The following is a 16249-nucleotide window of genomic DNA, read 5'->3' on the forward strand; positions in this document are numbered from 1 at the left end:
CTAGTCCGAACACCAAAGATAGTTTAGAAAGGTAATGAAAGACGAAATCTGTTCCTGTGAGGTCCAAAGGTGATGCTGATATGATGACTGAAATGATAGTACTGACGCTAAGCGCGCCAAGCCGTTTAGTGGCGGTCAGTATTGAGAAACGCGTTTTCATGGCGATTGGGTGGAGTAAGCAGCCACCGACACTTGATCAACACACGCGATTGACTGGAGGGTATCGGATAAGGCATGTGATTTCTTTCGTCGGGCTAGACGTTGATAATTTTTCGTGCTAACAGGCCCTGGAATTGGAAGAAGGGTATGGAAATGTTTATGACGGATTCATCCAATGGTGGTTGTCATTTTTCATTACACATCAAAATACAGTTCAGAAAAATGATCGAGACGTATGTGCAGACAGACAAGGCTCTGAAACTCAATTATCACTTGCGGAAGCAGTCCACTGTGACTTACCGTCACGAGCTGGCACTGGGGAGTGTCCCGCGACACTCAGAGCCTCTCACACCAGGTTGGTCAGTGGTTAGAGGTCTGACGAGCACAGTTTTCTGGCCCTCCAGTTTGGGGGTTGGAACATGATAATGCAATCGCATTTCCCGCCAAACAATGCTCCCTTACGACTAGGCTTTTTAGCCAAAGGCTTTGGTTGAGGACCCTAATCGTCCTCCTGTCTAGGTATGGGCGCCCTGGCAGTATCCCAGCCCTCGTACGACCATGATACTCATGGTTGTATGGTAGTGAAGCATCGGTGTTGAACACTGATGTCATGCTGTCGATGATGATGATGAGTGTGACTTAACAGGTTAGATATTATGGTGTATATAACAATATATTTTACTGACCTAACCGGCCACACTGAAAGACTCACTCAAAACTGAAAGTTATGTATTCGCATCTTCACTTCGATTAGAAGCAACATGAATAGATTTGAAGTAACATTTTCAGTATTTGTTCTGATTTAGACATAAGTCAGGGGACAAGGTGCTCGTCAGAACTAACGTATCGTCTGAGAACCACATCTAGTTAAGATGCTATTGTCTACCACATGGGCGCCAGTATCTTTATTGCTTCTCAGTACAAACTCGAAATCTGTAAATACCATGCCGATGGCACAGTGATACATCTAAATGCTTTCTACAGCCTTTATGGAGCTTCATAAATAGGTTTAAAACCGTTGCAACGTTGACATAACATCCTGGAGCGAAATTGAACTGTTACCGGCAGGTCATTGTTCCTTGGGAAAACGAGCCGGAATGTGCTCAGACAACTGTCTAGGTTAACTCGCTGTTTGACTGACATACCCGTTTCCAGAACAACTGGTAAACACAGAGTTGATCCGACAAGAAAGTTTGTCTTTCACATGTCTGATTAGACAGCCAGTGCTGAAGATGATTTGGCCGCATTACATGTCCTCCCAAAAGTTGACACGAAGAAGTGAAGGAGAACGATACCATCTATATATACAAAGTCCCCCGTCAGTTGCACCCCGACACCACATGAACTTCGTCAACGACATCTTTGAGCGCATTGCCGCTGAGTCCAGTCGTCTCGCTCACTACAACAAGAGCTCGATCATCACCAGCAGAGAAATCTAGACTGCTGTCCGTCTACTCCTTGCTGGTGAATTGGCCATGTACGCCGTTTCCGAGGGCACGAAAGCCGTGACCAATCACACAAGCACAAAGTAAATAACAATTCTCAAAACAGAATTTCACTAACCGAGTTACCTATGAAAGGTCTTTGATGTCTGTTGCACGTAGGATGTTCGGGAGGTCTGGGTTGCGAGTGACGGAGAGATTATATCAATCTCAAATTCCCGTAGAAATATGTCCTAATCAGTCACTCGCTTAGTCAGACAACTTGTGACTTAGTAGGAGGGCGCTAAAGGGATTACGAAAAGTTTGGTTACTAGTTGTGCAATTCACCTTCTAAGACGGTCTCCGTGACCCCTCTGCATCTAGCTGGATATGGATAAGGTGACTAACCGATGTCGGCGACATTCGTACTTCCGGTTTTCAATGGAGATATAAGCACATCAGAATGAGTATGGTGAACCGGCACTAAATTCCCTCACCGTGCACTGTTCGTTTTTTCCAACTTGAGCCCCTAAAGATAACTAGCAGAAAGTTGTGGCCATACGGTAGTGCTAACACTGAAGTCGAACAAGGTTTTGAGTCCTCGAATCCATTCAATCACCAGAACGAACTCTCAGATAATAAGCTAGCTACCTTGTTGGGAATGCAAGTTATCACGCTATTGTTCGTCCAACTTGTTGGAATGTTCACAAATTTTGGACGGCTTTCTATCACTTCAGGTCTATTACTTTTTTGTTGTAACTGTGCAACACTACAAGCTGTGAAAACACTAGTACGCTCGCTATTCATGATCCAAGTGAAAAGCGTAGTCAGACATTCCACACGAATTTTTTCTCTTACCAAGGCTTGTTGTTGTTGTTGACCACAGTAAAAAAAATCGCTTTTTTGGATATCTAGTTAGTAAGTGGAGAACGTAAACTCACCGGCATAGCGTAAACAAATAGGACAATCAATAGGCCTAGTAGAATGGCTATCAGTATACCCAGGATGAGCCATCGGAATCGTTTCCAGACAATATACTTGAATGTCTTCCACGGAGAAGTCAACCAAAAGAACGATGTCTCAGGTCGTCTGTGAGGGTGTGTGTGTGGGGGGGGGAGTAGAACAGAGATTTGTTCAGTTAACACGAATGCTGGAGCGTCTACCTAATCTCGAAAATGAAAACTATCTATTTCAACTCACTTTGGGGGCTCAAGATGAGGATTTTCGTTCGGTTCGTCTCTGGCAATTCCAGCCGGTCTTGCTATCGCCTCAGCTTTGGTCAACAATTCCAATTCCATCTCTATTTTGCCCTGAAATAAGATTTCAAAAGGTGAACTCTTTCCGTTGACTGAGACAGGTGGGTGAGATTATTGAATAACAGATTCTCTCTCAAAACCCAAATAGCAAGAGAATCGAAATTCTGGTGGTCGTTCCACAGCATGGAGTTTATCGAATGTGTCTTTTGTTGCCTGACCCATCATGGATATTTGTCTGCACATCAATATCCTGGTTTCCGCTATGGGCAAACAGCAATACTGCCCGATCATACTTGTCAGCTTTGTTTCTAATGGCTAAAGGAAGTAACTCTAGTTGAGGGATAAGATGGTCCACAACGTTCGATGTGAGTACAACCATTGCCTGGCATCCTCAAACCCAGGTACGTAACTACTCACAAGTACATAAAAAATGTTACCCACAAAGTCCAAAGCGTCTGTCGACCTACCGAACCAGACTGTCGTACGAGGATGTCGTCTAACAGAGCAAGGGAGCATGTGGCTGCATCCTTGTTCGGGCCGTCATATGGGCGGTGAATTTAAAGACGATTGTTTCGGCCATGTGCTAAAACCACGTAACTGTTTGGCGGATAACTATTCCTCTCTTACATGCATAAACGCAGCTTTTCGAGGCTAGAACTATTGAATATTAGCTCGGTGTAACTTATCTAATTCTGATTAATATTTTGGATATCTGTATAAATTGGAAAACTATGCGACTGACTGGGTCGTATAGTACTGAAGTGTTTACATAGAGGGGTGCTAAACCACCATATTCTGGCTATTTTTTCTATCCTTGCCTTACTGTGACTGACAGCTGCAATAATCATGCGATTAATGCCACCAGATTATTTGTTTTCGAGCCCTACGGGAAGGTAAAGTCCACCGTTTTCACACATTTGTTTTGCAATGTACAACATATCTTAACTAACATATGACCAACTTACGGTTATCTGCTGTTCACCAGATTCGTCGTTCATGAACGGCCAATAACCTTTTGCTCTACGACAATCGAACAGATTCATTGTCTTGACATCTCTGTTGACTGTTTGAAGCATGTTCAACGAACACTTCCTCGCGGACTTAGCCGGTGCTGGCATATTCGCCAAATTCAATTCGAGAGTCCCAAGGAAATCGTCGGCTGAGAACAGGTCATTATCCCAAACCTGCATGATTAGACTCGGCCGAACACGTCGCTCAGTTGTGTCCAACGACCAAAAATGCTCTTTTCGTTTTATCACTACTGTATTCTCCGCAGGGAGGTAGAAGAAGGGGAAGACGAATCGCCAGTTGAAGTTCCCCTCTCCATCTAGCGATCGATAGTGGACGTCGGTCATTTGACGCTCATCTACTCCGGCCAGCCATCCCTAAAAAGTTGAAGGGTCGTTCAGGTAACTAGAATATTCGAATTGTTGATTATTGTGCCTATTAACTGGAACCGGGTCCCCAATGCCTGTGTGTTCCAAGAATTTCGATCATCAGTAGTAATGGGGTAAACAATCAGCGCTTCACAGATGGAAGCTTAAGCTCCTTATGTCGTTTAATTTGCCAACTCTGGTGTCTGAATTGTAGATGCCATTTAGCAATGTCTGCTATATTTAGGTTGTAGCCAATGGTTTCAGTAAAAAATTATACGTTAACCTAAAGGGTCTCCCGAATTCAAGCCATGAACTGCACAAGGAACCGTTATGTTGCACTCCTGGATGCGTCATACCAATGCGAGTTTGATCCAACAGATTCCGTCATGAGTTGCGCACATGGGAATTAAATTAAGATGGGGCTTTATGCACGTCGAGGCTGATTTGCAATGCTTTCAGTTGAAAAGCGACCAGTCCGCCCACACAACCTTTCCCTTAGGAACTCCACTAGATCTGAGCAGCAACGCTTCTGTTCTTAGTTTGATCGATCTCTGTAAGGGGATGCAAAAGTGGAGTTCGAGGCATCCTTATCAGCAAGCAGTCAACCGGCGTCCAGACTGTGTTTCAAAAGGTGGAAAACACTTCAAGTCTTGTTACATGCATGCAATTGACTACGTGGTGTTTTGATTAATCGTGGGATCTGTTAAGAAAGAACCGCCGAGGTCAGCTGATAAGTCCAAATCACTCGGGACGTACAACGAAATAAGGCTGACTGCCTCCTACCTATTTATGGAAGACCACTCATTCTCGCAGAGACAGCCGCTCTATTTTACCTCTCCACACCATATCAGGCTAATCAACAATAATTATTCGGTTCAGTACTTCGGAACAGCAGCTTCTTCGCTAGATTAAGACCACAATAAAAATGAACGAGGGGAAATTATAAAATTGTTATAAAATTGTCTTACCGGTTACCCCAAGTGGGCCCAAATCATCTTGATATGACACTTCGGTCGACGAAATCTCCTACGCAGTCAACTACCGGTTTTATCCTTTTTAGGGCTCGTCAGTTAGGCCTAATCCCCAAATTTCCCTCAACCCCCCTTCCTACTTACGGGTCAAGATTTGTTCGCAAACTGGGTTGGTGCCTACAAAATAGTCGAATGTATCTTGGTTCAACCAACTGATGATGCTTTACAAAGGAACAACATTCAATGTGTCAAAGTACGCTTTCTTGACACGACACTACCTATTTGGTTCGTTTTTCAGATAAGCTCTGCCACTAATGCAAGAAGTGCATGTGCGAAAAGTTAAGCCCCGCCCCCTTTTTCCAGCTCCAATTTAATATACGCACACAATCTTGATCTATTTTTAGTGAAAACAATTCCTTATTCGCATCTAGATTCATTTTATGCAAATGAACTTTCTGACGCTTTCAACTCTCGTTCATGACAAGGAGACAGTAATACGTTTTTTTCAAAGCCATTGAGTGATCCATCAGCAACGTTTATGCAACAATGGCAACCAAATGACACTTTCAACTGTTTCTGACAGGTGGAGGTGTAAAGCCCCGACAGTATAGGCAAGAAATCGGTCTTCGAAAAGGAACTTGGCTGAAGCGGTCTGGGATGGAGTTTAGGACTAGTTTCATTCATTTATTGCTGCATCGCTTCCTGATCAATCATCATCTCCGATATGTGAGCATCATACCAAGGATTGACATGAATTATACTCCTGAAACGGTTAATCATACCGAGAACTTTGTGGATCCAAAGACTGGAGCTCACACACAAACCATCGAATCTCTTTGGCACGTCTACAAGGTGCAGAATAAAAGCCAATGCGGCACCCAGCGATCTTTAGTGGACAGCTACTTGTGTGAGTTCGTTTGGAGGCAAAGGTACCGAAAAACGAACATTCTGATGCAAGTTATTAATGACACGTCCCAATTTCACACTCTTCAGTAAAAACCAAAACTACAAGTTTCATATCCTCTTTTTTTAAATATTTTTTTGTGTGGCGGGGATTAATTTGTTGGCGGTGCTTATCTGGAAAAGATCCAACGAGGACGTCAGCACAGTCCACGATAAGGTTCATCCTTTCGGAAGCCCATCAGGTTGGCTAAGTCGCTGAAAACCATACTTGAGGAATATAGCGGAAGAAAGATTCTACTGAGATTTACTTGAGTCTGCCGTTGACAAACTTCGTATCAGTAATGTAGAATCTTGAGTTTTTTTTTCAAAGAACAAACACTCAGTGAGCAATCGATACATTCAGATGACACACGGCTGCACCTAAAGAGCCAGAATTCCTATGAGATAACGGGAAGTCACTTCAACTTACTGATTTATGAACCAAATATTCCTCAATGTTTATTGATTTGCTTCGTAGTTCCGAGATTCTAGGTGATGCAAGCTTTCATTAACCTGGGTGCACTCCGCAAATTCACTCAATTAACCCGGAGTCCCATTAGCTCAGTACGATGACTCACTAGATTCGCATAAATAGACTCTTGCAAAAGTTGATGGTATACATGTCGTGTAGCAACAGACAGACTGTTCATCGTAAAACAGGTTGAACTTTAGACAAACAACCCCGTAACTGGAGACGAGTCTGGTCTGATCAGCCAACTGCATTGAATAATCTTTACTCGTGTTTTAAAATACGCTATGATCTCTTCGTGAAACCATCCAGAATGTATCAATAATAGGGATGTCTCTCCTCCTGTATGGGGGNGCATTGAGTAATCTTTACTCGTGTTTTAAAATACGCTATGATCTCTTCGTGAAACCATCCAGAATGTATCAATAATAGGGATGTCTCTCCTCCTGTAGGGGGGGGGGGGACAAGTATGAGCCGCATCACAGGCTGTCCACACAGAGTTAGTGAGATTCCGAACCGTTTTTGAAGGCTTTTATGAGGGTGGATATGCAATTTACTATTTTGTCTTGAGTGGATATTCCAGATATTCAGCACTCCCATTCCGTGGTTCACAGTCTTATTTATCTCTCAGTAGTCAACCTGCGTCAAAGGTCATCCGAGGGTAGGGATACAACGAGTCGATGGTTGTTGCTCGGGGTCGCTTATTACGAGCACACTCACAAAAGGCTGCACGGGCTTCGTAAGTAATCTGAATGCTTACTTTAGGTTTAGGTTTACATGATTCTCAGTAGGTTCCAATGTCCCTAAAGAATACCAAAGGAAAACCAACTGCACTGGTCACATAGCAATAATAGTCTACCCTGCGAAGATCGGAGGTCCTGTCTTAGACGAATAGTTGTCTTGTGTAGATGTCTGTCAAGATGATCGCTGTATAAATCAATAATTTAGTTTGGTAATGTGTTGGAATATTGGTAGCTCGGGTGAGTTTATTGGTTGCTGATCAGGTGGCTGTTGATCTGTTCACCGAGCTCGGCGATTGGCTTGCAAACGTTTCGTCATCATACGAAGAGACATCATCAGTGTGCAGTTGATGATGTCTCCTCGTATGGTGACGAAACGTTTGCAAGCCAATTGTCAAGCTCGGCGAACAGATCAATAGCCACCTGATCAACAACTAATAAGTTAGTTTGATGTGAGGGATCACTTTGATAGTGATTCAGATGGATTCGCGGAGGCCTTACAGCATGCATCAGCTGAAACACTTGGTCGTATTAGAAGGTACTCCGAGGCTGGAAACCGAAAAAACGAGCTTTCCAGCGAAATCTACCGATTTCAGCCCGAAGCCCACTTACTTTGACGTAAATGTCGGACATCTTCTCACCGGTTACTGAAGTTTCTTGCAAAATCACTTCCTCCGTATTCCAGACAATAACTCTTAGCTCATACTCATTCGGTCGTCGAGGTGACACGTCCACAGCCGGTCCAGGCTCCCCCAAATTCACCGGGAACAAATCGACCCACATTTGGAGTTTACCCTGGAAACATCAAAGTTCATATCAACGGAATGTTTCTTCAGTATTTATACAGCAAAGTTTTCTGGATAACGGAGGAAACACCACTAAAATAACTACTTTTCACAAATCCCGTATTTCCGTGTAGTTGCAGTGAGGTCAGCTTAAGAAAGGTTCCACAAAACAGTCTATACACACAGACCGTTAATAGACCATAGACGCTTTGCTGCACCGTCTCCATGATTGGTCCCTCTATGAATGATGCGAGAACCGGGTCATCTATTCTTTACTTTGGTTCTAACCAAAAGAGTGAGCTTCAGTCACTGGATCTTGGACCACGGGGAATTTTGTAAAACCCTACAAGCCTTGATATTTGTCTTAAATTCTTCGACTCCAATTTCCATGCTTACATATATATATACCTTACAAAGTGGGGCCTTATAATACCCTTTAGTTCAGTCAAAACCGTGTGACTATTGTTCATCGTGCCTGTAGTCGGAAAATCTCTACCCTCAGGTGATGCCGTCTCGCTTCATGATAAAGGCAGACCAGAGGAACAACTGCACTGGCATCATGCCCTATTCACAGTCAACCACGCGTCGAGATTGGTGTAATGTAGTATCTTACCTGCTCAATATTGGGCTGCAGTGGACTATACAGTAAACGTGTTTCAACGTGCTCTTTGACTAGTGGTAGGTGATTCAGAATGTGTAGTGCCAGCCTCTCTTTCGGTTCACCTAAGTGTGGGTTGCTCTGTGTTCCACGCTCAAAGTGCTCAAGCATGAAATTTTTCTGACCAACGCGACACCTTAAGCTGGGCGTCGCCTCACTCGGCTCTTCGTACTGCGGCGGTGGGAGACAGTGGTGATCACAAAAGTTTGCCAATATAGCTGTTGGAGTCTGTGAATCACGCCACTGAGTAGGTCCTGATGTGCAATAGGTTTGTGGCAATCCACATGTGGCTCTGTACTTGGATAGGCGCCGATTTTCCAGATCGATATACGTTTCCCCGATTATGTCATCCGTGCCAAAAAGATCATAATCCTTGATCTGAATGAGTAGGTCTTTTTCAACTGGTAGTAAGCACTTCATCTGAAACAGACTGAAAAAGGAGGAATAGGATGAAATGTCGACTGTTTTAGATTGATAGGGATATTTATCCAATGCGCAGGTTCGAGCAGCTGATTGGTAGTGTTTCGATCGATTGTAGCGCAAAGCTGGAGCGCCAGTGATGTTTCAAAATAACTACTCAACTCCTCTACATAGTCAGTCGTACTGTAAATTCAGTTCTATTGTTGAGCTTTCCAAACACCACTAAACTACTTGGTAAAATAAGTAGGTGCAATAGCTCAAACTTGAAGTTACCCTACCAGTTCACTCGAGAAGTTTTAAAGATCTAGGCAGGTTATACGAACGAGACCCAATAGCACTAAAGGTTTTAAAGTATCGGTTAAGATGCAATTATTTTGTTGGAAGATCAAAGATAGGTTCAAGAAATGAGTTCATGAAATGTAGAAGACATCATGGTATACTTCTCTACAAATATAGTAGCCCAAGAATCGAGGACCCCCACCATGCAGCGCCCTTCCTGGAGGAGATTATTTCAAGTAACTGATTCAAAAGATGCAATCTAGGTACAATCATGCCACGTTTGTCAGTTTGAAGAGCCCGCGACTGAACAACGAAACACTATTCATAAGGTAGAGAAATCCCCGATAAACTGTCAGCCTACCAGCCAAATTCTGGATTCAGCGTGTTGGGGACGTATTTGTCCTTTGAGTTCATTTTCTTTTCACCCAGCTTGATTTCCACATACGGATCCGCCTACAAGACGAAAAAAGAAGCGAAATGTCATGAGTGCTCTTTAGTAGACAACAGATGTTGAATTCAAGTGCAACAAACAAAGGGACTGTGACTTCAGGGTAAAGTGATGGATTGTTGCTTTGGCCACGAAACCTGGGATGGTAAGGTGAATGTCAGCCCGCCTGAGGTACCAAACATCAGCTGAACAAAACCGGTCACTCCTGGAAAAGAAATTTAGTATCATCATGCCCAACTTTATAAATATCGCATATAAAAACTGCTTGATATCTGACAGATCGTCCATGCGGAGCAATTACCTGACTATTTTGTAGTAATAAGTTCTCCAATTGATTTCAAAACTTGTGCTAAACAAAGTAAAAGATATTTTACAGGCAAATATTCCAAATTGTTGTTCAAACCTTACACAACAAGGCTAGGTAGAGCCCACCCAACAAGCCAAAAGACATCACCTCTGTAAGCCTACAAACCAACAGGCGAAAAATCCTCATTAAACAACTCACCCGCACGCTGCGCGACCCATGCTAATTTCGGGAGATTCCTCAATAAAGTTCAGTCATTCCCCCCTTAAGAAGCTCAGCTACCATTTTTGGCCTAACTTGCTGGATTACAAAATATATCTTCTTGAATGGTCATAATTTAATACATGTGCGTGAGTAACCTGAACAGCGATGGGGTGAATGAGCAGGAAACCACCCATAGTACGATACCGTTCGACCGATGAACCTCAGCAAGGAAAAAACCAACTTCGAAGAGAATATCTAGACGCCGCACAATCTTTCCTGTTGTAATTCACGTCGAGAAAACCGAAAACGACAGAATGAATCCAGATTCAACCGACTGGTAATCGTATGAAATGCTATCAATATCTCTAACGTTGCTATCGCAATAGCCCCCCAGACACCATTTGTTTCCTCTTGTCTGGCCTAATTTGATTTGTTAGATGGTCCGTCAAGAAAGCCTCTAATTTCCCGTTTCTAGTATGGACTAAAAGAACTAAAACTAGGAAGTGAGAAGAAGCAACGCTGGATAACTCAGCATTTGATGGAGCTTGAAAATTATGACTTTCCTGGGTATACACCTCGCTCACAAGACGGTTTTACTTCAGGACTGGTAAAAGCACAAAAAACTGCTCTATTGCATTGCACTAGACAAAGTTGGATGACCAGTACTCAGGCTATCCGTGCTACGGCACCAATTTTTCTCCCCTTTGTTCTGCACTCACCGGAAAGATTGTGCCATGATAGGGAGGACGATTGTTCAAATGAGAATTATGTAAGTGTGCATTTTATATATCTCGGCTGGAGTGTCCAGCTGGTTGAGTATTTCGAAAGTCCACACTGGTCGAAGCGAAAAATTGCATCAGATACCATCAGAAGGTGGTGTAAAAACTAGCATGTAAGTGAACTATCATTCAAGCTATTCAAGTTATTCCCTTCCGTGTTGTCACAAGAACAAATTGAAGTCCCCTGGGAATGGTCAAAGTAGTAGTGTGTCAGAAATTTTGTCGAAAGTTTCGAACCGTGTTTCCATTCTCTTTTTGTTTGAGGAAAACAAAAGGCGCCTAGTGGATACTAGAGCCTTGTTCCGTAATTCGGTTGTCCTGAACGCTGGTCAGATGTTTGTCATGACCGGGTTGGCTATCAAACAGATCAGCTGGGATACCTTGGACGTGATATCCCCGTTACACCATCAGCGAAGTATCTGTGATGGACTGAGTTACGAAAAAGTGTTAGACACACACGAAATTTAAGACAACGTATGACAGTTGCACATTGTAGTGACAGTCGACGAGGTTTCCTGTTTGAATGCGTCCTGTAAACTGTCAAAATTATCAAACAAATCTGAACTCAGTGTTGCCAGCTGAAAACAGTAATGATGAACCAGTTAGAGGAAGTCAGGATCGTGGAAGCTCGTTTCAGCGATACTTCATGGACTAACAAACCTATGGGTAACTCCTTTAGAAGGGAACATTTGTAACTTTTTTTGTCAATTGGATTATCAGGAAACCACCAGTTTAGTGAACTATTATAGACGTACTATGGCAAGCCGTAAGGTATGGTAAGATTGTAGTAGCTTTATATAAAGATTGAACAAAATTAATCCATAACTTCAAAGTCAGATTGGTGGCAAGTAGACTTTTGAGCTCAGAAATACCGTAACTGGAGGCTTGATGAATTGCCTCGTACTTGGTACATCATTGATACTCTTCAACACAATATGGGGTGCACGAACCCCGTCAACTTTCCACGGCGGAACTACCCACTTGATTCCCCCTCTGGTTTCTCATTTTAGTTCGGTTTGTGTGCTGACTTCAGAGCTTTCAGGGTCTATCTGATAAGCCCCAAGCAGAACGAAAACAAGGACTGAGCTGCCTGCAGCCTTTCTATAAAATGTAAACCTAAAAACCAAGAAGCATTTGCTGGTTGTTGTTGCAAAGGAAACTCGATGGAACTGCAAGCTGCGCTAGGGAATTTCAATAGTGAATCAAATAGGAGGGACTTCATCAAGTCCCTCCTTACGGTGAGTGTGCATTCATATGAACGTAGAATCAAGCAGTACGTTGCGAATTTTTCAAGTTGCGATTCGTCTAGTGGCAAATAAACGTGGGATAACTATCGGGAACCAAACTATGGTTGTGAATAGTTGACCCCAAATTCAAACAGATCCTGTACGCCCAAATGAATAGAGTGTGCACAATGGGAACAACTAGTGGCAACATGGGTAGCAAATAACTGTTATCGGTTGCTTAAAGAAACAGATAATGAATCAGCTCCCACATACACAATATATTTCGTAGTTTTATAGTGGTGCTACTTGTGAGATCTTGCAAACAAAACTACCAAGTAACCTGTTGCATTTCCGTAGTTCTCTTTGTGAGGGTGTATACTTTCCCTGTAAAAATGGGAGTGCAGAGGGCTCTCTCAGATCTCCGCGAATTCATGTTAGGGTCAAGAATCGGGTTTCATCGTACACCGGTCTATTATGTGCCATAATCGGGTTAAGGCTCATACATTCATCTACATGCTATTTTGTTTTTGATAGGGCACTCACGTGGAACCCAGCTGAGCCTCTCGTTTATGGTTTATTGAATCTGTGCAATATTCGGATTAATTTTCACTTCATTTTTTGAACATCAAGCGAACAGCCGAAAACTCCCCGGCAAGCCCAGATAACACGAAACGTTCTTACGAAATTTCTAAGGCTACTACGCTTAATGATATGGTGGTTAATTTTCACTTCATTTTTTGAACATCAAACAAACAGCTGAAAACTCCCCGGCAAGCCCAGATAACATGAAACGTTCTTACGAAATTTCTAAGGCGACTACGCCTAATGATATGGTGAATATTTTGAGCAACTAGCTAGTATCTTCCATTGTGAAGACACTCGGACACTTGCTGGTAAGGGGAAACTCAGGGAACGGAGTGATCTTACCACCCGTTCAGGCGTCCTACCGCGCACAAACTATGGCTGTTTCAGAATTTATCATCCAGTTTTCAAAACTGACAACACCACAAGCAGACATCCGGTACTTCCCAACGACCCTATTACTCAGGGTAATCAAACTGCCTACTTATGTGGAATTTGCCTTGGGGATCGCAACGTCATCCGCATAGTGGACATTCTCATACGAGTAACAGTACGTACTGCAGAGCACAAATGATGCACAACCTTTTGACCTTAAAATCTCTTGCGGTATTGGAAACTATAAAAGAATCCAGCCGTTGCATTTCAGGCTCTAATGTTTTATTCTACCAAATTCATCTAACCCAAAGGGTCTCATCAAGGGTACTGTGAAGCTCGGACGAAAACAACCCTCCTGTATCACTAAAAAAAGACGGTCAGTACACACCCATCGTGTAAACACCAACCAATAGTTCGACTAATTGACCTAAGCCTCGACTTCTCATCCCCAGAAGGGACTGTCTCACTCAAAGCGATAGAAACGTTCAGCCACGAAACTCTGCTCCTAACGTTGTTCCCTACCCAGTAATTGACCCAAACGCAACACTTTTTCTAAACCCGCGAAATGCCTCTTGACTCATTGAAAAGTGCTAATCAAGGGCGCTTAACCTCACCTGATACCAATACCAGCATTTGACCCGTTTCACTAACCAACAGTATGGTTGATTTCATCTGCCCATAGCCAGGAGTTAAGATTCACAAAGCCATATCAAATTTCCCGGGCGAACGAGGTTTGAGTTCCTGTGACCTCCATCTGTTTAAAAATTACGGATATACATCCATTTACAAGAAAAGATGCCCTCATAATTTCCCTACCGCTATCTGTCAAGCAGCAACATATCATCAGATTCGGCTATATACTAGTTCTTATGGTGTGCACGACTAATGAGGACCACACTGAGTGACGGAAACTTATTGACACATATCACAATCCACAGATACTCACCAAACCGGAAGCGTCAGATGGTTGAATCTCGATGGCTCTGATTATATAAATTCGAACCACACACTCCTCAACCTCAGGTGAAACTGCCAGCTTTTCGAAATAACGAAGAGGCAATGGTTCATTGGGATCTTCTGGTAAAGGGTAGATACGGAATGTTCCCTTGAATTCACCGGCAAAATTGTCTTCATCTTCCTCAACATTTTTTCCTTTCGTCAGCGTGAATGTGTTGCAAAAGTCACTGAAGCCCTCGTACTGCTTGACTTCTTCCAATGCCCTATTGTACACCTGAAGAAAGCGGAAGTTTGAAGTAAAAAGTAGTCATGACAAAGATAAAGATTCCNTGGCATGAGATGAGTTAAGGAAATAGGGACCCGGGTGACTTGTACATACCACTTAACAGGGTCACATGAGGTCATCTTTGTGTGAGTAAAAATCGACGCTTCGCCCATCAGCTGTATGTTGGTAGTGTAAGGAAATCTGGAAGTTTTAATATCAATTTCGTCCTCTAAGTGAAGCCAGTCTATGCTGAAAAGCCAAGAAGCACTGTACAGCTGTTTTATTCATACTGAGAACCGTCAGCCATCCGCATCTTGCGAAACTCCGGAGGGTCTCAACTCTTTTGATGCCGAATAATCTGATTTCGACCTAAATGAGGATGTACAGCTGTCCCCTCAAAAACAAACATACCTACGGAGTGAGTAAATTCTTACTGACTAAACTTGTCGTGATTGAAATCTTATGAGAACCACGATGAGCAAACATCTCTGAACCTTACCATACTTTTTAGATTTAGCGTCCGCGACGAAAATATATTCGTACATCTATGGAGGGTATTTAGGGATGAGACTGAGTAGACTGATCTGACCAGTAAACACGCTCTCACATTGCATACGAGTCAGGACGGATTTGACCAATGAGTACTCACCTCTCCAAGATTGCTCTAAATGTAACTGGTTTGTGTATTAAGCAGCCTTTCATGGCTTCGGTAACCACCCGTGTTTGTCAAGGGCCCAGTTGTGAGATCCAGTAAGGGATACCGGAATTCCACTATCACAGCCAGCCAGTGCTGTTTCGCTTGCAGCTATCCACCAAATTGTCATTAGGTTGGACGCTCAACTCAAGGTTCATTCTCAGTCTCAATCGAGGAGTTTAACGGATTGTTTCAGCATTGCATGACAAGGTTGGATTATTATCTGGTACCTGTTCGTTTCAAATGGAAAGGCTTTTTGTCATAAAGGCTGCCCTGTGGTATAAAATTTTATTCTCTCAGGATGCCGTTATGGTCCAGTAAGCAAACCATGATCATCAGTCGACCGCCGGATTAATCAGTTACGCTTGCCCATCAGTTCGAATGACGGAATGAACTAGCCTCATGTTTCCTACTGTGAGTGATGAGGGATATCGTTGAGTTTTGTGTATACTGTAGGCTACTCACGAAAGGCAATGTTCGGGCAGTTGATACCTCCCGGTGAAATGCAAAAGATGTAAATCTGGTCACGTGACAAGTTAAACTGATTCTGATGGTCCCGTCCCAACAGCGAGCAAGTAGCCATAATGCTGTGCAGGCACGCAATTTTGATTGGTTAAAGCTTAACTAAATGTGATTTTTATCGGCTCGTCAATTAATTATTTAATTGATATTATCTAATTTATTTATTTATTTATTTTGTTCATTTTATTTATTTAATATTATTATTCATTTATTTAATTTTAGTTATTTACGTTAATTCAATTAATTGCTTTTTGCAAATGCGTGCCGGTTNTGCGTACCGGTTCAGGACACAAGTGACGCGATTTCGGGGAAAATTTTCCATAAAAAACAACTAACCAAGCGGGTGCTACATCTCGGCGACGGGAAGAATTTGGAAATTGGCGGTAAGAGATTGCGTTACATTCGGGTGAATGATTT

General features: G+C 42.9%; 2 protein-coding genes across 2 annotated transcripts in view; one reads left to right on the plus strand and one right to left on the minus strand.

Moving 5' to 3' along the window:
• Window positions 1-254: 254 nt before the first annotated feature.
• T265_13290 (hypothetical protein) overlaps window positions 255-16249 on the minus strand; it is a gene marked incomplete at both ends in the record, with an annotated part of 66392 nt that continues 50397 nt past the window's right edge. Inside the window, 7 exons of the mRNA XM_009168131.1 lie at window positions 255-287; window positions 2522-2669; window positions 2781-2890; window positions 3802-4221; window positions 7947-8129; window positions 8733-9197; window positions 14341-14625. Coding sequence (XP_009166395.1) covers window positions 255-287; window positions 2522-2669; window positions 2781-2890; window positions 3802-4221; window positions 7947-8129; window positions 8733-9197; window positions 14341-14625 — 1644 coding nt within the window. The remainder of the gene's footprint in view (window positions 288-2521; window positions 2670-2780; window positions 2891-3801; window positions 4222-7946; window positions 8130-8732; window positions 9198-14340; window positions 14626-16249) is intronic.
• T265_03595 (hypothetical protein) lies at window positions 382-15828 on the plus strand (the record flags this gene model as incomplete). Its single annotated transcript, XM_009168114.1, has 2 exons — window positions 382-514; window positions 15767-15828. 2 exons carry the CDS (start codon window positions 382-384, stop codon window positions 15826-15828), a joined length of 195 nt encoding a protein of 64 aa, XP_009166378.1.

This window comes from Opisthorchis viverrini (genome assembly GCF_000715545.1).
Source record: "Opisthorchis viverrini unplaced genomic scaffold opera_v5_52, whole genome shotgun sequence".
Taxonomy (NCBI): Eukaryota; Metazoa; Platyhelminthes; class Trematoda; order Opisthorchiida; family Opisthorchiidae; genus Opisthorchis; species Opisthorchis viverrini.